Source organism: Nomascus leucogenys, chromosome 6, assembly GCF_006542625.1.
Source record: "Nomascus leucogenys isolate Asia chromosome 6, Asia_NLE_v1, whole genome shotgun sequence".
Taxonomy (NCBI): Eukaryota; Metazoa; Chordata; class Mammalia; order Primates; family Hylobatidae; genus Nomascus; species Nomascus leucogenys.
Window position 1 is genome coordinate 33,509,350 of NC_044386.1, and position 27,532 is coordinate 33,536,881.

General features: G+C 39.8%; 1 protein-coding gene across 1 annotated transcript in view; it reads left to right on the forward strand.

Annotated features, from left to right (window-relative positions):
- Nucleotides 1-2,829: 2,829 nt before the first annotated feature.
- Nucleotides 2,830-27,532, forward strand: part of SLC1A3 (solute carrier family 1 member 3) — an 82,599-nt gene continuing 57,896 nt past the window's right edge. The window contains exons 1-3 of the mRNA XM_003274354.4: nucleotides 2,830-3,126; nucleotides 4,733-5,008; nucleotides 26,715-26,852. Coding sequence (XP_003274402.1) covers nucleotides 4,828-5,008; nucleotides 26,715-26,852 — 319 coding nt within the window. The 5' untranslated portion in view covers nucleotides 2,830-3,126; nucleotides 4,733-4,827. The remainder of the gene's footprint in view (nucleotides 3,127-4,732; nucleotides 5,009-26,714; nucleotides 26,853-27,532) is intronic.

Here is a 27,532-nt window from a genome sequence, read left to right on the forward strand (position 1 = left end):
GTTGTTCTGCTTTTTACATTCATATTTAAGAAGAAAAAAAATCAAGACAAAATGGAAGACCAACTACCACAAGTTCTTCTACACCTACTGCCTCTAACACATCCACTGTTACGCTCTGGGGTTAAGTCAGGTCCTGTTCATTGTCTAGCATTCTACAATCTCCAAATTCTAGAAGGAGAATTGACATTCATGATGTTCCTAAAATGCAAGCTATTTAAACAAGGAATGATTTTAAAACCATCATTAAATTAAAAATCAACTTGGAAAATATTGAAAAAAGATTAAAAGGTTTTCTAATCCATTTTGTTGCTCAAAAAAAAATCCAATTAACCAAAATTTCCTAATTTTGAATGGTGAAGTTTGACTGGCCTGTACCATGCTAAGATCAGCACTTGCTTATTACCATAATCTCTTGTTCTTCAAACCAATAAATGCTCCCTTTAAGGACAGGTTGGATTTGGTTATTTCTTGTTATACTGACATTTTTTTCCCCAAAATAAAGAATTTACCGATAACATACTTAATCACACAATGTTCACAGAAAGATCTTGGCAGATTTTTTCAGCAGGAACAGCATTTGCTGCTGGTGTTTGTGTTTTTTTCATTTGATAATACTAACATTAATATGATCCCCCAGCTTCTGTGTCTCCCACCCTGAGTAGCTTTAAATGAAATACAGCATACAGAGACTTGTTCATAATTTATGGATCTTTCATTTATTTAGTGTTTCTAGAAGGAAAAAAAAAGATGTTTTAAAGCTCAAGGGACTTAACTATAAAGTAGAGGGGAAAAGGTAGAAATACGCGCTGAGGAAACCCAGGGGGCCCTCAGGCATTATTTTTGCTATGGCTTTCCAGAAAGAGAAAGTGGTGCTTAAAGAAGTAATTCCCAGTGTTTCCCTCCAGACTAAAATTGGATGAACTCTGAACTGAGACTCTTTGCATCTCATTTTCTCATTAGGTTTTATTACAGCCAACAAAACTTTCAGTGGTGAATTACTTCCCTTCTCAACAGAATACCAGACTCCCATAATGTCTACACAAACTGAAATAATGAAATGGTTTTTAACCAAGCTTTAGGGATTAGAGAGGAAAAAAAAAGTAAAAAAGAAAGGGCACCGGGGTCTTCCCATCTCTATGCTAACCAAAGTGTGGTTTTCCAGCCCTTTTTCTTGCCTATTAAAAAAAAATAAAAACAAAAAATGGAAATGCCACTGGGCTTGAAACCCCATTTAAAATCAGATTTCTCTTTCAAGTTCCCTTGCAATACAAGTCAAAGTCATTTCCACCAAAAAAAAAGGAGGGGGGGGGTGTGCAAATTAATCCTAAACCCGTGGCTCAGATAGGACCTGGTATAGTAAATAAATGCTTTTAAAAGTAGTCATGGCGTTGAGAAATGGCTCCATGCACCTAAGCCAGAGGCACCAATGTAAAAACTAGTAATTGTGTTTTAACACAAAAGATTGAAAAGCGTTTTGTTTCACATCATAATATTATTCCACCCACTTAAAAAGAGTTACTTAATATTGACTCTATATTAGGCATAAGACAAGTTCTTGCCCTCAAAGAACTTATAATTTAGTTGAGAAACCAAAACTTAAGATGAGCTTTAAAAGAAGGATGCAGTACAAAACATGGTATAATTAAGTGTTAAACAATGCAGTATAGATGCTCAGTGACCTAGGAGATCAGAGGAAGGGAAAGGTCACTGAGGGCTGGGAATGTCAAAAGCATGTACTTTCAATAAGTTCTTAAAATGATAGCATGTTAGAAAGCTGTTATAACTGCTGCTAATTTGTAATTTTAAAGCATTGACATGATTCACCATTGCTTTCCAACCAGTAGCTGTTCAAAAGGACATACAGCTGAGGGTGAAAAGAGATATTTCTTTATGATCTCCAGAGATTTGTACTGAGGGGAAAAAAGACATACTTTCATGTTGAATAATAGACCAAGAATTGGGCATATTTTGCATGGGGAATATTAAATTCAGTGAACAAGAATTCAAACCTCAGGCTGTGATTTTGGTATAAATTTTTGTTTCTAGTGAACCATTTTCTTCCTGCTAAAGAAGCTTTAAGTTTTGGGAATAAGTCAGCTCAAAAAGTTTTTTTTAATTTTCTAACATCTATTTTCACAATTTATTTTTCTTTTAAGAAAAGTGGACTAGAAGTGCAAGTTACCTTCTCATGGCAATGACAATTTTTTAGCTTTAAAAATGGTGTGTGTGGCAGGGAGAACATTTAGCATCCTTTAAAATGGAGACATCTGAACAGCAACTTATCTTTTGAATCACCAAATCTCAAGTGTGCTTTGCACTCTTGGTCTTAAAACGCTTTTCATTTTCTAGTTTGGCAAAAATTCCAGCCTCTTTACATTTGCTACCTTTTCCGTCTTTGCAACACAGGCAGTGTGAGCTAAATTAGGTTTGTTATAATGAAGTTTTGAAGCTTAAACTGCTAAAATAGAGGCATGTCCCTAACTTTAGACAAGTTTAGAGAATCGTAGTAAGCATTTTTTTTTTCTACATACTTGTCTGCATTCAGGGTCTTCCCAAGAAATGTCAGTTAATTCCCCTATTCGAAAAAGGAACTTTTTCGTAACAGTTGTACAACCAGGCTAAAGAGCACACCCTCGCCTTCCCTGAAGGGGAGGAAACCTGCAATAATGTGAGGTAATTAAATTTAGCCTTAGAAAAGTCTTTGAAAAGTTCTAATCAAGACTTTCAGCTTTCCGATTGTGTGCGCTTTATTTTTCAATTCTTCCTAGTCCCGGTTTTGCATTTCTAATGACAGTGAACTGACAAAGCGTGAAAGTGGTCTAAGGAGCAAAACAAAGCCAGCAAGCCTGCTTCTGGTGTGCCAAGATTAATCAATATTCCAGAAACCTCGGGGTTTCCCCCTCCTCCCCTGTGCGGTTTCCATTCCCCACTCCTCCTTTCCCGGGCACAGACTCCTCCCCTTTTCTTAAGTTGCCCTGATAGTAACTTGCAGTTTCAGAGCACATGCACACTGTCAGGGCTAGCCTGCCTGCTTACGCGCGCTGCGGATTGTTGCTCCCTTGTACCTGCTGGGGAATTCACCTCGTTACTGCTTGATATCTTCCACCCCTTACAAAATCAGAAAAGGTAAGTGTCACATTCTGTGTTCCTGCTGGGTTTAATTTCTCCTTTCACTTCTCTGCCGATGTATTTTGCCTTCCAAGCAGAGGAGTAGCCTGAATCAAGGCTAGCCATTTTGGTAGATAAAGTCCGTGTTAGTCATCTCACGTCGTGAGAGAGTGGTGTCTGTTTATGCCGGGTCCTCTGTTAATTTGGAGTTGAGTCATTCGGGGTGGATTGGGGGCAGATTGTGGCGCGAGATCTAGAAAAGGATCGAGGTTGAGCGGATCTGCTTAAAAGTGGCTGGTAAGAGGAATCAGAGCTATTAGTTTAAAAAAAAAAAATCTGGTCTCTCCTATTTCCCTGTCTTCACTTCTCCCTAAGCATTTAACCCAGTGTGAAGTCTTAAACAAATTAGAAGTCTTAGTATCACTGACCCCAACTTGCAATTTTATTTAAAAGGCAAACTGTTAAGTCTTTTTTTTTCCTGCACTGGGATTGCAAGAAGTCATTTGCGAGGAGTCCTTTGGTTTCCAGTTACCTCCCCCACAGGCGCACACGCTGGCTGCTTGCGTTGGCAGCGACACACATCCCTGGTGCGGCTGGTTTTCACTCGGATTGATTATGGGAAGGGCTATGGATCAGAACTCCTGTAAAGTGCCAGGAGGAATCCCTGGATTTTTCAGAACAGCTGATTTCCACCAGGAAAGAGATTTACTGAAATGTAGTTAAATACTGTGAGTACTTTAAAGAAACCAGAAACCACAAGCTGTAATGTTTGGAATGAAAATTGGTTTCATCTCCTCATCTGTTCTAGAAATCCTAAATTTTAAAATGCTAAAAAGTCAGCGATAGTTTCCTCGGAAGACTCCAGCATGTGTGTCACAAAGAAAAACGCTACTTCATACTTCTACTTGTGATAAAAAAATGAAGCTGAATTGTAATTTCAGATGATTTATAGATGTGCCCAGAGCACTTTGCTTATTTCATGGGGAAAAAATGAAAAAATTACCCTGTAAAATAGTCACATGTATTTCCCATGTACTGTGGGCACTTATATTCTTTTTATGACCATATTTACTAGTAGATATTATTGTTTTTTTCTTAATGAAGAAAATAGCTGGTTACTTTACTACATATAACAGAGACAACTCCCACCTATCAATATCTTAATTATTTTTATTGACCTGGTTATGCTTTCAACCGTGTATACAACATAATTTGCCAAGTAATGATCGAGTACTTTCTGTGCATTCAGTTCAACTGGACATTTACTGAGTGTGCACGTTGTGCAAGGCATCAGCTGGGTTCTGCGGGGGAGGGTGGGAATAGGGGTTCTCAGTCAGATCTAGCTCTGAAGAACCCTCTTATAGCCTCATCGGAAGGGGAAGGACGGATTTTTAAAAAGAAAATAGAACAAAAGTTCTGCATATATATTCCGAATTTATGCACATTTCTCACACGTGGTCCACTAAAATATGCACACTGCAACCTTGAAGTCTGGTATTGTGGCTCTCCAGTCCTTGATTCCTGCTGAGATTATGCAATTTGCCAAGAGCTTGCTTGGTGTGGAGCAGCACTGATTTCTCACCCCTGGAGGCTATAACTCATGTCTCTTTTTCTCCCATTCTAGCTGTGGTTTCTAACACCAAAGAGGAGGTTTGGCTTTCTGTGGGTGATTCCCAGACACTGAAGTGCAAAGAAGAGACCCTCCTAGAAAAGTAAAATATGACTAAAAGCAATGGAGAAGAGCCCAAGATGGGGGGCAGGATGGAGAGATTCCAGCAGGGAGTCCGTAAACGCACACTTTTGGCCAAGAAGAAAGTGCAGAACATTACAAAGGAGGATGTTAAAAGTTACCTGTTTCGGAATGCTTTTGTGCTGCTCACTGTCACCGCTGTCATTGTGGGTGAGTCATTTGATTACAAACAAAAAAACCTGTATCTTGTTTCTCTGGGGCGTCTGGCTGCCCAGGGAATATTATCAGATGAACTAGTTGTAGGTATCAAAATGATAGCCTAGGCTTTCCTCTGAACTTGATGATTTTTCTCCATAAAATGACTGTTTTGGCATGTTTGGAGCAATATATAGTAAACACATCATTAGGCATCATTAGGCATTATGCAAATCAATTGTGTGAGGAAGAAAAATAAATAAAATATTTTCCCATTTCATGTAAGGATAAGGAAGTGATCATTTAATCATTAGGCATGGCCAAAATGTAATTATATACAATGTCAGTTGCACTTAAAACTAATTTATACAATTAGTACACCTAAAACGAGATGTTGGTTCTGAATAGTAATTATATTCTAACTGGTGCTGACTTGAAGCTGAGTATCAATGCTTAGACACAGAGCCCGAATTTCTTATCTGTTTGCACTGTCTCACCCAGCAACTGGGAAAGGTAGATTGGGGAAAATGTTAACACAGATCTCTTTCATTCATTGCTTTGCAGAGCCTGCCATAACCAGCTATACCTTTTTTTGAATCATTTCCATCTCTTACTAATTTAGCAGGGTTGACAGCAATCTGTACTAATAAAATATTATTGTTTTGTTTTGTTTATTGATCTTAAAAGTTATAGTTTATTACTTACGGGTGGCATTGATCCTACTTTAAAATATAGCTGAAAAAACCTACTATTTGGAATTTTTGACCAAACCAATACAGAAATCCTTAGGTTGGCAAACATATAAGCCAATGCCAGGTTGTAAAAATGCTCTAACTTAACCTACCAATTTGCCACCAAAAAAGAGGCATTCAGTACACTTTTAGTCTCTACTTTGGAGTTTGCCAAGATTTCCATCAACTTTAAAGAGGTAATGATTTAATAAAGATTAAGAAAATTCTGTAGTGCGTAAATATAACTTTTTTTCAAGAAAATTGAATTCTTAAATTGTAGACAAATGAAATGTAGCAGGAGAGTTTGTCACAAGACTTTAGATACATCTGATTTTAACATCATTGTCTTCCATTAGTAATCACTGGTGATTAATGATGGTTCAATTAATTTAGAGATATTCAAAGAGAACATGTCCTAACTGACCCAGAGAAGTAATGGCTTTCCACAGTAGGTTTCCAGGCTTGAATATATTCCTGGATGAAATATTTCAGTCCCACATCATTGTCCTGGAAGTCAGTGCAAAATACAGTCTGCTTGCCTCATTTTTCACTCTGAATCTAAGTCATTGCCAAGCCAAGCAATAGCTGCATAATAACAATTGCAAACATTTATATAGTACTATTCCAGCTACTCTGTAGGACTTTTGTTTATATTAGCTCACTTAATCCTCAAACAAGCCTACGAAGAGAGTGGGAAGGTATAATTACTATGATCTTCCTCATTTTGTAGAGGAAACTGACTGTGGAGAGATCAAGCAATTTGCCCAAAGTGACAACACTAGTAAACTGTAGAGCTGGAAGTCAAATTCAGTCTAGCACTGGAGGCCATTCTCTTAACCACTCTATTCTTCCTCTGCTCTGTTGCTAGTTGACATCTTCTAAGAGATGTCAGGAAGAGAAATACCCTCATGAGTTGATGAAGGCCAGTTAGCTAGCAGTGCTAGATGCATTCACATAGCATTGTCATTTAACTGTATGCTTTACCCAGTTAACAGAAAACTTACAGTTCTCCTGTAGACCATTAAGCCACTTCCTTCTCATTCATTTAACAAATACTCATTTATAATTCATGATCCTATATGTATAATAAATAGAGCTCAGTAATACTGGAGTATATTTGGAAAAGATGGAGAAACAGCATTCAAAATGGTGTTGTAAACATCAGAAGAGTTGAATTTCTGAGACAGAAATGTTTCCATTCAAGAATAGAGGAATGGAAAGTCATAAAACTTGAACATGGAAGACAGATCAATGGAGAAGGAAGTTCCTAAGTCATTAGTATGAAGCAATAACATCTCTAATAAAAGGAAGATAGTGCCAGGATTTAAAAGTCTGTTTTTCTCTAGGAGTTCTGGGATCATCCCTAGTCTGTTTTTCTCTAGGAGTTCTGGGATCAGTCCTCACCCAATGAGGGCTTTCCTAAGATTTGTGAGAATTGCAATACGAGTTGGCTGAGCTAGGGTAGATAAGTTGGCCGGGTGCCCTCTTGGTTGGCTTTACTAATGGAAACTGAGGAGGCAGAAGCAGCAAGAAGAAGGCACTAACAAAGAAACACGTAAAAAGAGCTCATTGACAGTCAAAGAGACCACTGAGTCTACATCAAAGACTTGGAATAGCAAATAGACAACTTAGGAGCAAACAGATTTAGGAGAGAAGGAAGAACCCTTCAGTTATCTGTTAGTGTGTCTTCCATCAAGAACCCAGTGGATATAAAGGCTCTATTTAGCTTGTCACTGGGTTCCGTGTCAACCAGTCCTAAGAGATAGGAAAAGAATGTGTCTGCACACCAACTCTTAATTTATTTGCTGTAGCATAAGAAAAAACAAGAAAGATGCTAGCAAGGAAGAAGGAGATAATTATTTTCCCCCAAGATGAGAGATGAGAAGAGCTATAGTTATTACCTAGTTTTCAAATTCCTAGGTTTTTATTGCTTTTAGTTAAAAAAAAAAAAAATCACTGGGAAAACCTATGTACTGGGTTGAATCTTTTGTTTATACTGTTTTGTTTTGCCTTTTTTAAATAAAATGTATATGATTTAATGTGTAGAAGTGGAAACTAGAAAAATATTATGATAAAGACATGTGAATCGTATATTCAAAATAAAGCAGAAAATTATAAATATTTTGATATCAATTCATCTACAAGCATAAGCATAGAACCATTTGTACAATTTTATGTCATTTCTACTGTCATTTCTAAGCAATGTCAAAGTCTGAATGTGCCATGCCATGCCATGACAAAAGCTCATGTAACAAGAGTGGTTAGCAATCTGAGAGAACACAGTGCCAAGCTCCACATCCCTTAGAGGGCCCATCATGAAAGCATTAGATAATTGTCTGCCAGGGCTGTTGTGGACATCCGTCTGACAAAAACCACACTGGGAAGAGTGGTTATTGTCTTTCTTCCTCCAGAAAGAAATTTCTCCCTTCAGACTGTGGTAAGTTGTATTAGAGTGACCTCAGACATCTAGCTGAAAGAAAGGAAAAGTCCTTTGTCATGTTCAAGTCACAGAACACTGACTCTTTCCATGGCTAGGGAATGAATTGCACAATGAAAATGAAATCTCAGGCCAAACAATATAAAGAAATGGGTCATAAGATCAGCTGCAAGGTGGGGGGATATTTATGAATAGGAATGCATAGAATTGAGTGGTGGTTTTACCTGAAGGCATTCACAAACACAGTAAACTAGCAGCTTTCTCTGATGTTGGTCTGGGAACACACACACACACACACACACACACAGAGTTTACATTTGAGTTCTTTCTCTGATGTTCTCCTTGCACAGTTCTTCTTGCATAGTTTACATTTGAGTTCTCCTTTCTCTGTTATTGATCTTCACACACACACACACACACTCACAGAGTTTACATTTGAGTTCTCCTTTATATGGATTTGAAAGAAATTGGTGGCTTCTCAGGAAAGAAATCATCCTGGCTAAATTTTTATAAAGCATTTCCCTCTTTTCTCTAATACTCTGGCAATGAATTTAAATTGCACTAAAATTCAGTGCAATTCTGTAATATCTCTAGATGGATATACAAGAAACTGGTCAGCATGGCTGCCTGTTGGGATAGGAGCTAGGTGTCTAGGGAATGGAGTGGAAGGAATACTACTTTCCTTTGAGTAAGTTTTTGTATCATTTGATTTTTTTCCCCTTATTTTTATATTATCTACTGATAGCTATTATCTACAAAGTAAATAAGTTAAATTATTCATTTAAAAAATTTCAATGCTATTCAATTTAACAAATATGGGACGTTATGTATCTTGCCCTGTGCTATGCAATGGGGATCCCCTGTTCTCAGGTAATTTCATAGGAGACATGGATGAAAAATAAGATGAGAAAGGAATATACAAGGATCAGAGGTGGTAATAGAGAAGTTTCTAATTAGCTGTAAAAAAAATTTTAATGAGATCATTTTATGCACACTGTTCTACCTAATATGGCATTTTTCTGTGTTGAGACTTTAGAGGTTCCATTTCCTTTTAATAGCCACATTAGGAGCCCTAGATGTGCCATCTGAAAAAAGAAAAAAAGAGTGTGGCTTTTGATGAAGGTAGACCTGGATTCATGTGCCAGCTGTATTATTTAATAGCTGTGTGATCCAAAAGGAGGCATCTCTGAGCATCAGTTTCCTGTAGCTATAATATATATTTGCTATAGTAGTAATATATACTGCTAACAATAATAAAGGCTGGGTGCAGTGGCTCACACCTGTACTCTGGATACTTTGGGAGGCCAAGGTGGGAGGATCTCTTGAGCCCAGTAGTTTGAGACCAGCTTGGGCAACATAGGGAGACCCTATCTTAAAAAAAAAAAAAGAAATAGTTTTGTTGATATTCACTATTTTGGGCTGGGCAAGGTGGCTCACACCTACAATCCCATCACTTTGGTAGGCCAAGGAGGGAGGATCACTTGAGCCAGGAGTTCAAGATCAATCTGGGTAACATAGTAAGATCTCATCTCTCCAAAAACATTTTTTTAAAAAGTATCCGGGTGTAGTGGTACATGTCTGTAGTCCCAGCTACTTGGGGGGCTGAAGTGGGAGGAGGATCACTTAAGCCCAGGAGGTTGAGGCTGCAGTGAGCCATGTTCATGCCATTGCACTCCAGCCTGGATGACAGAGCGAGACCCTGTCTCCAAAAAAGAAAATAATAATAATAATAATGGTAATAGCTAACACTCACAATGTATGGAAAACACTGTTGTGTTTAAATATATTAACTTTATTTAATTCTCACAACAACCCAGAGAGGGAGGTAATTTTATTACTCTCATTGTACAGATGAAAAAACTGAAGCCCAAATCCTTATCACACAGCTGATGAATACTGAGTGAGATTCAAATCCACCATTCCAGCTCCAGGTGCTCATTCACCACACTGTTCTGGGTGCTAGAACACCCATTCTGGCTTTACTCCAGCAATTTGCTGAGGGTCTGCCTGAGGTAGCAATGGAAGAGATGGAAAAGAGAGGTCGAACTGAAAGACCACTGGTGAGACTTGGCAATTGATTCAATGAGAGAAGGTGGACTACAGACCGATGGCCCGGTTTCTGGCTTAGGTGGCAGAGTGGCTGATGATGCCACATTTGAAGGTAGGATACAGGAGAAAGACTGGGGCCTTGGGGGTGCACGAGGATAAGTTCAGTTTGGACCTGTTGAGTTTGTGGGGCGGGATGTCACCGAGGTGGATATACAATAGAAGAAGCTTGCTGCAAATCAAGATTTAGAAGGTATTCCTACAACCTCCAAACTGAACGAAGACAGTTCCCTCTTTGGATTTCAAGTGAATAAGGATCAGTGAATCGGGCTATCCTACTGCATAAATGAGTCTACTCTGTGAGTCTATTCTCAGAACAATTTCCATAACTCTAGGGCCCTCTCCTTCATACTTAAAAGCACTAATCTTTCAGAACTGCTATAGCGGTGTTCTGTGCCTGGACGTAACTGGCCAAGCCAGTTAGGTCAGCCAAGCAGGTTAATCAATGTGGTTTGCTATCAGCTGCTGGACTGAACTGACCTGGTAGTGGGACCACACTAGCCAACTGCTTGAGTTCATGGAGCAGGCACAGTCAGGCACCCACACCTCTCAACTTCCTGAACCCCTGATAGCAGGGCATTTTCACACTGATTGAACAATAGCAATCCAAACAACGATGGACAGATATCTGGGTTCAGACTTACAGTTTCTTCAACTCTCCTTGGAAATGAGCAGGGAGAGAGGAGCTTCAAGAAGCTAGGGGTAGGGGATTCCTGAGTCCCCTGGTGTTATCAGAGCTCAGCTGTGCTTTCACTCAGCAGAGGCTGGGAGAGGCGGAGGAGGAAGCTGTGGATTTGCAGAGTTTTTCTCTGGAGAAGCCACACTGGGTTAGGTTATAAGAACTAGGGTCTGATTTCCCTGTGCTTTATCGTCTCCCCTGGGGAAAAAAAATACAGAAAAATTGTCAGGGCTAGTGATAACACATGTACCCACAGCACACATGCATCCCAGCCCTCTCCCACCTTCTCCAAAAGCACTCTAGGAGCTGCCTCCTACTGTGACGGTGTAGCCCAGTAAGGTATAATGGAGATCAGAGCTATGTGCTCTGGAGTCAGACAGCCTAGGTTTATGTCCAGTTCTGGAACTCAGCCTCTGTTTCTTCATGTATAAAATAGAATAATTATAAAAACTGTCTGCCAAGATTTATATCCCAGTTCTGCTATGCACAAACCATATCACCTTAGATGATTTCCCTAAGTGCTTGCCAGGTAAAGTGTCCATAGACATTGTAAACCCCACATCTTTTATTTACATCTCTGATATGGCTTCAAGCTGTCATATGCACTGATTTGATGATGCTGATCTTCCAGAGAGCTATAAGACCCTGGCATTTGGGGAGGCTGGGGGGCAGAGTTGGGAGAAGATACTCGCCTGGTTTTGGTTTAGAAGTGGCTTCTATTTCCTTAGCTAGAGAAGACAGCCAAGAGAGTTGTAGGAAGAGCCTTAATAGTTGTAATGGGCTTTTAGATGCAGAAATGAAAGCCTCAGAGTAAGTGATACCATCATTATCTGTCCCTTACCTATCTGGCCTCCTGGGCAGAACCAGAAAGTAATCCCCAGGCAGCCATTATCACAGTAGACTACTTAGTGGAGGGGGCGCCTGAGAGTAGACGCCTCTCAGGAAACAGAGAGGTGCTAAGAAATGTTTTAGTAAGTGTTGTAATACACTCAATAGTGAATTTTTTGTTCAAACCTCTCGGGGCCAATCTGAGTGTTCACCACCTCCCTGGTTTCTTCTTTCCTCCAGCCCTTTGGTGTCTACTGCCCATTAAGTGCCACTCTGGTCAGAGTGGGGGCTGGCTGGAACCCTGAGAGAAATGTGGCTGGTTTCCAAGAGAGTTGGGAAAGGTCGTTTTGAAGCAGTGGGTAGAAGTCTTGATGTTGTTCTAAGTGTATCTCTGGATTCTATTTTGCTCTTTTTCTTCTTGTCAATTCAGATATTGAGGAAACAGAGCAGGCAATTTCAAATTTCTCTTTCAAGTAGGTAATCAAATAAGCAAGTGTGTTCAGAACAATTAACCTGCAGTAATAATACCTTTCATTTTTGTGGTGTTACAGTTTACAAAGTACTTTCTGTTGCACTCTCTGTAGCAGTAAGCTATGACCAGGCCACCCTCCTTCTGATTTGTATCTGCAAATGTCTGGGATGCAGCTAAGGAAGCATTGAGAGTCTAAAGATCCTGGGTACAGGCCCGGCTCTACCATCAACTAACTCGATTTATGATGTAAGACAAGTCTCTGGGTCTCATTTTCTCATCAGCAAAGTAAGTTTGGACTAATGTCTGCTTCCAACTCCAAAATTCTATCATTTTAAGTCTAGTTTATCTTCCTCTAAAATATCTGAATATATGGAATAATAAACAGAGGTGTTTTGCTTTGTTTTATTTTGTTTTGCTTTGTTTTGTTTCCAGGGCATGACACTGTACCATTGCTAGAATCTTTTTCCTAGATAACCCATTCTGGCTGGTCTCTCCAGTCTAACAAATAAGCCCCCTTCTCTCTCTTTGACCTCTTGAGGGCCCCTGGCTCTGGGTCTGATAATCAGTGTTTCCTAGCCAGTGTTTGAGAACACAGTGAGGACACACTTTGCAGGAGCCCCTTCTGCCGTTCAGTCTCTGCCCATCTCTCATAAATTAGGGGAAGAAAACCATAGGCTTTTGTTTTTGCTATGGAATAAATAAGATTGTGAAGAGCCTAACCTGTTTAGAGGAGGCAACCAGAGTTTGAGCACTGTCTTTTCCAAGCTGTACATTCCAGGTACTTGATATTTATGGAACACTAGGATACTATCATTCATCAAGTATTTGCTGGCAGCTAGGTGAGCTGCATCATTGCTGGGAGCTGAGAAAAGACACAGAGCGCTTCAGTGCACAAAGTTTAGCGACTATACTCACTGAGTATAAAAATGATGAATTTTGTCTGCATGCAGTGGCTCATGCCTGTAATCCCAGCACTTTGGGAAGCCGAGGCAGGTGGATCACTAGGTCAGGAGTTCAAGACCAGCCTGGCCAAGATGGTGTAACCTGGTCTCTACTAAAAATACAAAAATTAGCCGGGCGTGGTGGCGGCTGCCTGTAATCCCAGCTACTCAGGAGGCTGAGGCAGAGAATTGCTTGAACCCGGAAGGCGGAGGTTGCAGTGAACTGAGATCGCGCCACTGCATTCCTGTCTAGGTGACAGATAGAGACTCCATCTAAAAAAAAAAAAAAAAAAGATGAGTTTTATGTCAAGCTTCAGTGCTATCAAGATTGCCTAGAGCTTATTCCCTAGGCCAAGAATATTCACATTACTATGCCGTATCAAGAGATGTGGAGAGAGTTTGAAACCAAAAAGAGAAAGATAAAAGGCCCAAAAAGGTTTAGATAAAGGAAGATATACCCTGGAAAAGTTAAGGGAGAGTGCTCCCTTTTTCCCTTTGTATAACTTATCAAAGATTGGAGGGTAAATTTAGGAGAAGCAAATTGAAAGCACAACCAAGTTTTGAATTTCAAGACGGGGTTTCTGTCTCCAGAGAGGGCAACTCCATTCTTCTTGTCCTCAGACTTCTCCAGTTCTCCAACAATGTTTCCAGGCTACAAACTGCTGCTGCTTCACACAGAGAAGACAGTGGGCTGTTAGTGAGAGACTTCTTATTCAGAACCTTGTACGATGAGGCTCGTTTATCCCTAATGAGAGTAGGGAGAAAAATATACCCTGCAAAGGTAGTCCCTTCTTTTATACACATTGCATTACTTGAAATTTCGTCTTTCGAGCAAATAAAACAAAAGCCCGGGTTTCTTGTGCTTGTCTAGAAGCTTGCTGATGTCTTCAGCTACCTGATGAATGTAAAGAGAAACATCAAGAAGGAAATTATGAGTCTATGAAGAAACTCCCTGTGAAAAAAGTAGTCATGCTTTTATTTAGTTATTTACTTATTTTTGTTTTCTTAGATTTGCTCTTTTAGCGCAAATGACGTAGTTTGTAAGCAAACCTGAGATTCAACAAACTTTTCAGGACCTTGTAAGTTCTGACATTGCAATGCTTTCCACGAGACGATGGGTGACGAGGAGCTTGTCATCTTTGCAGAGCGGTTTCAGTTTTCTCATACTTGTAACTCCAAGGGCTAATTGGTTGAAGTAGCACATGAGCCTATAATGATTGAGTTCAAAGTTTTTTCAGATTCGCTTCCTTGTCTCCAAAAAAAAAAGAAAGCGGTTTGGTCAGAAAGTGATCTACTCACTATAAATCTGAACACAATTAGTGACTTTCCTCTCCGTGGCCTAAACTAAGCAAACTCCTCGTTAAAGCAAATTAAAGCAGGATTGAGGAGAAATCAACCCAGACTCAAAGCGACATTTTAGAAAGTTGCAGGCATCCAGCAGAAATACAGCAGAAAAGAATCCAGTAAGATTAAAAAAGAAAGAGGGAGAAAAGGTTGTGGGCTTTTTTTTTGGCTTATTTTATTTTACTTATGTAGTAAATAAATTTACATAGTCCAAAATAAAAAAAAAATAGAAAACCTTATAAAAAGGAAGTATCTCATTGACCCCTGTCCGCCAGGGTTCCCGTTTATCTTGTTATTCATTTCTCATATGCCTTTGGAGAAATGTTATGACTATAAAAATAAATATGTATTTATTCCTTTTTTGACTCTTGGTATACAAATAATAGCATAGTATACATAGCCCACTTTTCACCTTGCTTTTTTCACTTTACAATATACCTTGGATATTATTCCTTAGCACGTAGAAAGGCCCCTCATTCCTAGGGCTACATTGTATAGGTATACTGTAACTTATTTAAGCAATTACCAATTGATGGACACTTCGGTTGTTTCCAGTCTTTAGACATTTTTATTTAAAAACGGTGTAATGAATGATCTTTCACCCATGTATCTGGATATACCTAGAAGTGAAATTGCTGGGTCTAAAGGTATACTCATTTCTAATGTTGATAAGTATTGCTAATTTGTATCCCATAGAATCTGTAGTCATTTGCTCTCCCAAACTGTGGGATTTAGAAGAGTTAGCCTCGGTACTGTACTGCCTCTGCCAAAGGTAAGCATGAGTGGACTTTGCAGTTTGTGTGGGTTCTGCAGACAGACTGAGGAAACTAAGGAAATCAGTGCATTGGAAAACTGCAATTTCAGGATAGAATCAGGTAGATGCAGGTATCTCCCTGCTTCTAAAGCCCAAATTTAATCCAGATACAACACCCAAAGCTTTAATTTGTATGTTACATTCAACTTTTGAAGCCCTTTCACATCTCTTATCATCTATCATCTTCACGATAAACTGTAAAAGAGATGGACCAGGGTTTCAGTTTTTATCCCTCCCTCTAAGCCCTCGCCGCCTACCACCAATTTAACAGAAGTTTAGAAAGTGAAACATTGAGCGATATGTCGAGGGCACTTAGAAATAAGAGACTGCCAGAAAAAAGACTATAGAAGCTAGGATCACCCCACTCCCAGGCCAGCCCTGGCTGTTTTAGGTACAGTCTGAGGGGATGCAACCTGTCCATAAATAATTTCCCAGAATACTGGTGCCAACAGTCTGAACACAAATGGGTCTCAGCTGGGCTCTAGAGCAGAATATAAAATCAGGAAACGGGAGCAAACTTCACTCTTCATACTGCACACAGACATATCAGTAGAAACGAGGCTCTGAAAGAACAGAAGAGGGAGTAGATGGAAATGGGAACACCCTTGCTGTGCACCAGCATATAACACAGAAAAGGCACCAGGGGAACTTGGGAAATTTTAAACATATTTCATTCCCAGTTTCTTCCCAGTTTCTACTCACTCATAATAATTTTTTTTTCCATAAAGGAAGGCAACAAGTCCTGCTTTTAATTGCTATTTCTGGAATAGAAGATTTTTTTTTTTTTAATAACAATGGATTGGACATTTAGAATACCTGTAGGATTATTTGCAAATTAAATTACCACTTCACATAGCCTTTTTCGGTGCAGTTTTTGGAAGAAAGCACCAGGCCTTTCTTAAAACTCCAAGGTTCTTCTTATGCAGTTGTCTCCGAGAGTCACACACCATGTGCACATAAGTCCGTGTCTCCACTCTACTTGGTCATCAGTCACCCAGGGCTCGCTCATCTGGGCACCCCTGGTGGAACAAGGCTGGGGCAGGTATTTCCCACCTTCAGCAACAGGAAATACCAAAGGACAAAAGAATGAGCCAGGCCAAGGCCCAAATCTCCCAAGGATGTGGAAACAGAGGAGTGGGGGAGGGTTGAGAGGTTGCCTCCAACACTGAGTAGCTTCTCACCAGGAAACGCCTGAAAGTTTGACAGAAACAAAAGACCAGGGACCAGCAGAACTCTTACCCAGGTAGATTCACCATTATGGCTTTGCCTTCTTTGTAAAAATAAGCTAATACAGCCTAGCACAGTGGCTCACTCCTGTAATACCAGCAAGTCAGGGGATTAAGGCAGGTGGATCCCTTGAGACCAGGAGTTTGAGACCAGCCTGGGCAACATAGTGAGACCCTGTCTCTAAAAAAATTTCTAAAATTAGCCAGGTGTTGTGGTGCACACCTGTAGTCCTTGCTACTCAGAAGGCTGAGGCGGGAGGATCACTTGAGGCCAGGAGTTTGAGACCAGCCTGGGCAACAGAGTAAGACCCTAGCTCTAAAAATAATGAAAATAAGCGAGTGGAAATTTGTGTCCAACAGCTTCAACAAACTGTAGTTTGTAAGCAAACATAAAAATCGTAAGCGTGAGACAGGCTTATGATTTCTCTAAATTGGGCCAATTCCTGAAATAGAAATTTTTATTTGATTTCTCAAATAATTATTGCATGCCTGCCATAATAATTGTAACGGCGAAATTGCTAAAACATTTTTTGACTCATTAAATGCTGTCATATGCATTATCAAGGAGTTTAGAATTCATTAACAGAAACAAGATAAATTAGTATAAAGCAGCTAAGATTTATAATGCTTTTGATGAACATGGTTCTTTTCAACTCAGAACTTAAAGTTCAGGAGGATCTTAGACACCACCCATTCCAATTGATCTCTCTCATTTTGCAGATTTTTTTAAAAAAGAAAAAAGAGGCCTGAAGAAATTGTGTGATTTGAAGATATGGAAACAGGCAGACCTAAGTTTGCAATCCCATCCTCTCATATCACTTACTGCAATGTGCCTTGGGCAAGTGGCTTATTCTTTCTAGGCCTCAATCTTTTCATTAATGAGATACTGATATTAAACGCTACAGGTCTGATGTGAAGATTAAATCATTTAGATAAAGCATCTCCTACCCTAAGTTACTGACAGGATCAGGCCCAGAATTGTCTTTCTACAGCATCACACTTGCTCTCCTTTCTACTCAAAAAAACCTACCTTAGGAGCAAATTTGGGATCCATAGCTATCACTCCTCATTTGTGAATTTAGAAAGCTAAGCCTATGAGCAATCATAATTCAGTCAAGATCCAGTCCCACAGACCATGAGAGCAAAATCACATGCTTTTGTACAGAGGGGACATTCCTTAGGGTAGGCTACTATGTTCAGGGAGTGCAGTAGGCAATCAGATTTACTGGAGAGCACAGAACAGAGAGATTCCTGCATTCAGAAAACGTGCTCAGCACCAGCTGGGGCCCAGGCACTGTTGGATCCTGCTCATCTGAAAGAAAATAAGTCATGTTTGTTCATTCGTTCAACAATATATTAAGCACCTACTGTGTGCCAGGAACTGTTTGAGGGGCTTGATATAGGTCAGTGAACAAAACTGTCCAAAAAAAACAAAAAAAAATTCTAACCATGTGGAGCTTACATTTAGCAGGCAGAGAAAATAGTAAACAACTAGCATAATAAATAGAAAATTATATTGTATTTTGGAAGGTGATAGGAACTATTAAAGCAAATAAAGCCAGCTAAGGGATAAGAAAGTTCAAAGCAGACCTCATTCAGAAAGTGGAGCTAGGTCTTTTTTTTTTTTTTTTTTTTTGTCAGGGTCTCTCTCTGTCACCCAGGCTGGAGTGCAGTGGTGCAATCTCAGCTCACTGCAACCTCTGCCTCCCAGGTTCAAGCGATTCTCCTGCCTCAGCCTCCTGAGTAGCTGGGACAACAGGCGTGCACCACCACACCTGGCTAATTTTTGTATTTTTAGTAGAGAGGGGGTTTCACCATCTTGCCTGGCAGGTCTCCAACTCCTGACCTCAGGTGATCCACCCACCCCCCTCAGCCTCCCAAAGTGCTGGAGTTACAGGCATGAGCCACCGCGCCTGGCCGAATTAAATCTTAAAGGAGGTAAATGTTGTGGATATGTGGGAATGACGTTTTAGGCAGAAGGAAGAGCCAGTGCAAGGACCATAAAGGGGGCTCATGTCTAAGATGACGCAGAAATGACAAGGAGGCAAGTGTGGAAACAGGTGAGAGGGAGCAGAGTAGGAGATGGGTTCTGAGGCAAGGTGGATCTAGGGGGGCTTGCCAGGAGCAGCCATTGATTGCATGGTCTTGGCCTTTGACTACATGACAGGAGGAGTCAGTGGACGGAGTAGGGGAGAGAGATCCTGACCTAGGTCTCAGTGTTCCTTTGGGAATAGGCTGGAGAGAGGTGAAGTAGAGGGCAGAGAAACCAGTTAGAAGACTACTGCAGTAGTCCAGCCAATAAGGGGGGGTGACTTTTTAATCTTGGAGCCTTCTTCATTTACAAATTAGAAAAAGAATTTGAAGCATAGAAGGCAATAGAGTTATCCAGGATCACACGGGGAGTTAAGGGCTAGGATTAGACTCTCGACATCATTCATTCCTTAAACATTTGCAGAGCATCTTCTCTATGAAGATAGAAGCAGCCTGGTAAGGAGGCCCAGAGAACTTAGCATATTAGATTGACCTCTAACTGCCACGTATAGCTCACTTGTCAAGTGTGGGTGGGACTTGTGACTTCTAACCAACAGAATATGGCAGAGGTGATGGGATGACACTCCTGTGATTATATTACAATTATACGGCAAATTCTTGTAACCTTGAGACAAATTAGTGCTAGTTTGGTTTTGGTTTTGCTACCTAAATGGAAGGATCCTAACTGTGAAATGGCAGCATTTGTGTCACGTAAAACCAGTGAGTGGTGTGCCATCAACACTATGATTTTCCTTGAGCCATGAAAGTGGGCATCCTGGTCCCCTTTCTGGCTAGATATGCAGGCTGAGGTTTTTCTGGGCAATAGGTATGAATGCCTCCTGGCATTCCTGTAGCACTAATGCTCAAACAGCTGGCTGGCTCATCTTGGTCAGGCACTTAGTTTTCTCGTGGTTGGCCTCAGAATGCGAGGTCTTTCTGTCAAGATCATTGCCTCTATTGCTTTGAGATTTCCTTTTGACATTTGAGCTCCTTTGGGGCACCACCTCGTTTTCTGGAAGATTTGGCATAGTAATAACTCTTAGAAGACTTTGGTCTGTCAAATTGTTCATGACGAAGTTTGCAGATAGAGGAGGTGCTTTAGTAAAATTTTACTATTTCAAACTCTAACATTTACCAAAAGTTAAGTAGTATGATTTGGTCTAAATTTTACTTCAAATTATACCTCATTCTTTTACTCTTAAATATTTTCTGGCATCTTAATATTTTCAGTAGTTTTGTCAGATTAAATGTGGACCAAATTCTTAAAGTTGGTCTTTAGCTTTTAACTTATTGTGTGTGTTTGGCCTTAAAGAGTAAACCTATGATATCTTCTTTCTGAGGCTCCAGTCTGCACACTGTGTCTTAGTTTAGAAAATGAGACGATATTTAATTTTCCAAAGAAGGATTTGTTGTTGGCCGGGAGCGGTGGCTCACGCCTGTAATCCCAACACTTTGGGAGGCCAAGGCAGGCAGATCACGAGGTCAGGAGATCAAGATCGTCTTGTCTAACATGGTGAAACCCCATCTCTACTAAAAAGAAATACAAAAAATTAGCCAGGTGTGGTGGCAGGCGCGTGTAGTCCCAGCTACTCAGGAGGCTGAGGCAGGAGAATGCCGTGAACCTGGGAGGCGGAACTTGCGGTGAGCCAAGATCGCACCATTGCACTGCAGCCTGGGCTACAGAGGCAGACTCCGTCTCAAAAAAAAAAAAAAGAAGTATTTGTTGTTAGGAAAACAAGGAACCCCTGAAGGACTCCTTTTTTGAACTTTCTACATTAGCAAAGAGAAACTATTTAAGCAAAAATGCAACTTTGTTTATAGCATTCATCTAGCACAGTTATTTTGATCACTTTAAACATTCTAGTCAATATATTTTCTAGATTCTAGAAATCTTGTTAAAATACTAACACTGGAGTAAAACAGAAATCTTAATTAATATTGATAACCAAGGGTGCATGATCTGAATATTGCTCATGACATCCATATATTGTATAACATCACCTAGATGGAAACTTTGCAAAATTTGTTTCAGCTCTAACAAATTCTGCTAGGAAGTTATTTTGATTTTCATTGCTATTTTTGCAGAGTAATCTGTAATAAAGGATTTGTTCTTTTGCACTGAGGGTCTGGTGGCCATAAAGCTTTTTGTCAGTTTTAGGACTATCAATCAATGTGTTTCAAATAAGTGACCACTAATGGAGCTCAGTTTTGCAAAGGGTGAGCTGCTTGACCACAGAGAAAGACTGATTGTGGCTGGGCGAGGTGGTTCACGCCTGTAATCCCAGCACTTTGGGAGGCTGAGGTGGGTGGATCACAAGGTCAGAAGATTGAGACTACCATGACCAACACTGTGAAACCCCGTCTTTACTAAAAATACAAAAAAAAAAAAAATTAGCCAGGCATGGTGGTGTGTGCCTGTAATCCAGCTACTTGGGAGGCTGAGGCAGGAGAATCGCTTGAACCCAGAGGCGGAGGTTGCAGTAAGCTGAGATTGCGCCACTGCACTCCAGCCTGGGCGACAGGACAAGACACCATCTCAAAAAAAAAAAAAAAAAGAAAAGAAAAAAGAAAGACTGGTCATGCTACGTCTCCTTGGTTGGAAAGACAGAGCAAAGAGGGCTCTGAGAAGTCTGTGTATCAGGCTGTGTTTCCAAGAAGGCTTTTTTCATTGCTGGGCTAGAATGTAATCGGAAACTAGAACTGCCTACCAAGATAAGCAGCCTTCATATTCACCGCATTTCCTCTTGATTTGATGCTGATAGCTGGCCGACCCTACCTCTGGCTTCAGCTGTAACGTGGCTTGTAGGAGCAGAAAGCTGATGAAAAAGGACTTTTATTGATTCATTCAGCAATGAGTTGAGAAAAGCTAGCTGTTGACTTCGTTAAGTAAAATCAACAAAACTTTTCCTCAGCTTAAGCTCTAGATTTAGTTAATGTCATTCAAAATAGATGAAAAAGTAGGCAAAATATTGTGTTCCCATTTAGCCTCCTTCGGTCAGTACCGTGGTTGTTGAGAGGCTGTGAGGACAGTAGAGTGGGTGAGTCTGGACCCTGGAGCCGGACAGTGTGGGTATCGGGTCCACCTCAGCCACTCCATGGACTTGGGTGAGCATGTAACCCCTCTTTAAGCCTACTGTGGCACCAGCCTGCCAGCTGTGTGGTTTTGGCAATTTACCTGCCCTCTCAATGACTCTGATTCCTCATCTGTGAGGTGTGGATAACAATAATAGTCCTGGCCTCGATACAATGTGTGAGGCAACGTGCTTGTGAGGACTTGGTATCTGCCACGTGGTCAATGACTAGGGGCTGTTACTGTTAAGGACGCAAACGTTGGCACACGTCTTCATTAAATTCTTAATTAAATGTCCTTTTCACGTTATTACCGATGGTTTCTAGTGACTGAAAATGTGTGCAGTGGAGGGAAAGGCAGACTATTTTAATTACTAAGCTTTATATGAGTTTTATTAAATCATGAAAAAGGATTTGGTATAGCCATTGTTGAAAGTGGCTTTACCACCTTTGAGATCTTCAACAAGTAAGAAGACCTGTAAAGGGTTCCAAGATGTGCTGGTGCTTACAGGACATGTCTAGGAGATCCAAGGTTATTCCTCCAGGGCATTCACCACGTAGGAGTTCAAGATGCTAAAGACCCAGGAACCAGGCTCTCTTGAGACGTATACTCAGGCCTAGGCTACAAGAACATGTTTGTGTTTGAGAAACATTAAAAGAGTAATGGAAAGAGCACTGGGCTTTGTGTAGAATCCCTCCACTCAACCACTTATGAGATCTATAAGCTTGAGCAAGTTAACTGACTTCTGAGCATCAGTTTATTAATCTTTAAAATAGACACAAGGCCTGGTACAGTGGCTCACACCTGTAATCCCAGCACTTCGGGAAGCCAAGGCGGGCGGATCATGTGAGGTCAGGAGTTTGAGAACAGCCTGGCCAACATGGCAGAACCCCATCTCTACTAAAAATACAAAAATTAGCTGGGCCTGTTGGCTCATGCCTGTAATCACAGCTACTCAGGAGGCTGAGGCATGAGAATTGCTTGAATCGGGAGGCGGAGGTTGCAGTGAGCCGAGATTGTGCCACTGCACTCCAGCTTGGATGACAGAGCAAGACTCCATGTCAAAAAAATTAAAAGAAAATAAAATAGATACAATAATATCTACCTCATAAAGTTGTGATGAGTGTTAAACACCACCATTAACACATAGTAAGGACTCCATAAATATTCCCCTTTCCCAGTGTAATCTCATCTTTTTCAAGAGTAGAAATAGCTCGCCTGGTAAACCCAGAAGTAGTAAACCAACCAAAGCACAGTCAGGGATAAAAATGATTCGAAATGTGTCTGAATCTACTATCACTCTAAACAACACTTCTCTTCAAAACTTTTGACCTAAAACTATCCCTTATAAATAAATGATGTCTCCTCTCTATAGAGAAGAGATGTCCTACTTTAGAGAAATGATGTCCTCCTACTATAGAGAAGAGCTTTTAGACAATGTAGGTGTTGTCTTGAGGAATGTAAAGAAATAGAGACACATCCTAGAGTAGGGCTGCACTTCCCAGCAAGACTAGCTTGTTGACTGTAAGGAGAGACACACACAAAATATCATCACCTCTTGAGACTTTGCTTCCCTTACTGTCTTGCATTGTTCTGTTAGATATCTGTTTGGTAGGTAAGACACTTTGTCATTCACGCATTACCCAGAATTCATTCATGGAGCTGGCTTACTTTCCCTCCTAACACCTAAATAAAAATTGGTTGCACTGAGTAAGTGCAGGGCTTGAGTTGGGAAGAGGAGAGAATGTAGTAGAACACCTAAGGAGAGGAAGAGGCTGTATACACAACCAATGTTGTTGTATCAATGGGAGTAGAGTTAGCGTAGGCTCAGATAAGACTCTGGGAGATGAGATCAAGTGCACCTAGTATTTAGAATAATCGCTTCCTTCATCAGCACTTGTTTGACTTTCGCTCCTAGAACCTATATCATTAGCAGAACAGCTATTCTATCAATTACTTATAAATAAGATAAATTTTATGGGCTAGATAGGATCCTGCCTACCCTTGGAAATATTACTGTATGTAAGTGTATTTCTAATAACAAACAGCCAACTTTGATATGAATTTGTAAAACCAAGCCTGGTCTTCAACTGTTGTTTGCAGAATATCTAAAACTCCTAACAGCTTGATACATTCAAATTCCAGATGACCAAAATGAGCCCCTTGTGTTTACCATGCACATGTTCTGTTATAATTGAATGTCAAGTGTTTAAATCCATTTAAATGAAGATCAGAAAACACATAATCAATTCCAGTAAAATTAATTTGATTGGAAGTAAAGCAAAATGTTTGTTTATTTATTTATATGTGATAAAGCACTTATCTTTGTGTGATTTGGCTTTTATGTGAGCAAGCAGGAAAAAGACAGGTATAACCAAAGTCTTTTATTAATTCCTATAAGTTATGGGTGCCGCTCTGTTAAATAATCCGCATTGTAAATCAGAATTAAATGCCTTACACCAGTATGGGTTCCAGGAAGACTGAAAGTTAAGTATTTTAAAACAAAACAAGCAAAGAAAGAAAGAAAAACGAATTTAAGATCTAACAAACTTGTGAGGGGGGAGGGAAATTAAAATGTATAAACTCATGAAATCACCTAATAAAAAAGATGTGCAGACATTGTTATAAAAATGCAAAATACCTGTACATGTTTAATGTAATAATGTAAGGCAAACAAACCAGAAAAACAGTTATAGCAAGTATTTTATACATTGGCAAAGGGTAATTATCTTTATTATATAAAAATACTCTGCCCAACATGTACACACACACACGTACGTACCTAGACTCTTAAAACAATTAGGATTGAATAGATGCTTAGGGAAAATACAATTAGGAAAAATAATCAACATCATTAGATGTTAAGTAAATACAAAATAAAACAAAATGTATACTATTTACTCATCACATTAGCAAATTTTGCTTGTTTTAACAATCTTTTTATGATAATACTCTGCTCCTGGGGGTAGCGGAAATAAAGCCTCATTCACTAATGGAGCATTAAGCTACCCGGCCAACCCACACAGAAAGCAATTTTGTAACATGGATTCAGGTAGTCGTTTCCTCTGAGGTAGCAGTTCCCTTTCTCTAAAACTACACTAAAAAAAAAAAATCCCAGATGTAAAATAGTCTTCACATATTCATCATGATATTCTTCATAAAAGTGAAAAATGCCAAACAACCTAAATGTTCAACACTAGAGCGAGGACTAAGTAAAGCCTGATACAGTGAACGAATCTGCTATCAGGATACCTAAAAACGATGTTTATGGTGACCGTATATGGAAAAGTATATTCTGTATGATTTTCATGTGTTTAACTATGTATTGGAACATTTTGCAAAGAGACACACAAAGTGGTTGCCTTTGCTCTGCAGGAGAAGAGGAAACACATAAAAGGGTTAAGAACCTGGTATCTGAGTCCAAATTGTCTGTTTTTAAATCCTAGCCCTGCCACTTAGTATATTTCACTTTGAGCAAGTTTTAAGTTCATGGTGATTAGGTTTCACCCTCAGTGAGTTAGTGGTAAAATACTACCCTCCTCCTGGGGTTGTTGCAAGGATTAAATTTGCTGCTAACCTGAGTAACACCCAGCATATAGCAAGAGCTCAGTAAGCATTAGTTATTTGCTATTTATTTCAGTGATACAACAAATATGGGCAGGCTTTTGCCCTACCTTTCTGAGTTTTCCAATTCAACTTTTCTCCTTGACCATATTATTGTTACACTGGAAAAATGCAATAAATATTTACCTGAAGGCCCTGAGAGCTGGGTCAGCTGGATTTTTTTTTTAGCACATAGATTAAGATTCTTATTAGAATATCACAGTTTAGAGACAAAGAATGGATACTTTACGGTTGCTGAGACCCGAGAATTGAAACTGGAGTTGCAGTGACAATTCAAATGAACTTTGTGTCCCATTTCATAAGAAGTTAAGACAGTTCAGTTTCCGTAAAAGACTGCTTGCCTCCTCTGGAAAAGCTTGTGCCAACCCAGTATTATTCCCGCTTCCCCCCACCGCCCCACTACCCCCAGCCTTTAGCTCCTAGCTAACTCAGTGCTGGGCATGCTGCTTTCTCTATAACTTACATGGACTTTTTAAAAAAATGGAATCACATGTTTCAATAATAATAGCAAGGCAAAAACTTTAAAAACATTTACAACACTGGCATAAGTAAATTTTCTTTGGCAAGGAAAGTAAATCAGGGAAAGGGAAGAGGGAGTAAATTTACACTTTTCTTGACACCAATACCTTTATTAATTTCTGAACATTTCAGTAGTTATCATGCATAATTTGATTTAAATATAAATTTCTCATTCTAAAAAGATTTTAAAGTTTCAGTTGTAGAGGGAAAATTAAGGGGAAAATTGCTTTCTCTTTCCCCTATATTCTCCCACGTTTTCAGGGAAAATTTTGGGGAGAAAATCTCTGCTCATTTTGGAGTCTTCTCTTGCCAGCAACTAACAAGTCTGTACAATACAGTTACCAAGGCAATGTCAAGACCATGTGGACAGAGGGAGAAAATGTGGTGTGAAGACAGGGAGATGATGAAAATGGATTAACAATGTGAACATGAGGGGTTTTTCTAACTGGAAAAAAAAATTAAATCACACTATCCTTTAAAAGTGGTTATGTTACCAATTCTAACATCTATTGTTATAAAGGAACTTAATTAAAATAAAGCCTTTTTTTCTATATCACCTCTTCATGAATGCTTATTTGTTTCCTAATTATGCCCCAATCTTTGTAACTCTGTATTGAGCCAGGTCAGAATGAGCTCCACTGCATTCAAGTTAGACAAAGGGATTTTTTTACTTGTTGAAACTAGAAAGAGTTTTTTTCTATAAGTTCTATTGAACCATGGATTCAGCCAGACCCTCACAGATAATGACTGCAAAGATAGATACATCTCTTGCTCCCAAAGCAGCATAGATATTTGCTGCTTAAATAAATACAACCACCAGCCAAATACTTACTCATTTTGCTAGGGCTGTTCCTTCTGTTTCAAAAAAGACTCAATTTTTCTTTTTTTTTTTTCTTCAGGTACAATCCTTGGATTTACCCTCCGACCATACAGAATGAGCTACCGGGAAGTCAAGTACTTCTCCTTTCCTGGGGAACTTCTGATGAGGATGTTACAGATGCTGGTCTTACCCCTTATCATCTCCAGTCTTGTCACAGGTATCATAAGCAGTTGTTGGTTTGTTTGGTTTTTTTTTTAAGTGTGTTTATTGCAAAAGATTGCTTAGAAAAGCCAGTGCTTTGGGTTTCTGCTGGATGCATGCTCTGTCCTAGAAAAAAAAAAGTCCCTTCAAAATGATGGAAAGGAGGCTTTAGTAATGCATGAATGATTATAACTCTCATATTTACCAATCACAAGAGGAAATGAATTTAAACAGCCACGTAATCTGGTTCGCCTCACCGTGAACGAGGTGCCCTGCTAAACACCACACCATCAGCCTTCTCTGACCACAGTGATGTAGTTGACAACAGCGTACAACAGGTCTGTTTTCTCACCCTCTTATCCCACCCAGATAACATCTGGTTGGACAGCCTATTAGCTATTGATGCAAGAATGCTTGTTCTCAGAACCACCAGGACTTGAGCGGGAGCCTTCTTGGAAGCCTCATCAAGAGGTAATGCCCACAACATTCACCAACTCTGCTGCCACCAACACTTATCTTTTCCTGGTGTACCCGCATGATTTCTTTTCCTTCTCCAGTTGCCTCCCACCCCCGTTACCTTTTATGCTGGTGGGAGAAGGGGGAGGGGGTGGGAGATTTCCCCATCTGAATATTTTATCAGTGGACACGTGGATTTTTAACAAGTGGAAGCTTTGCAGGATAGGATTCTATTTTCTA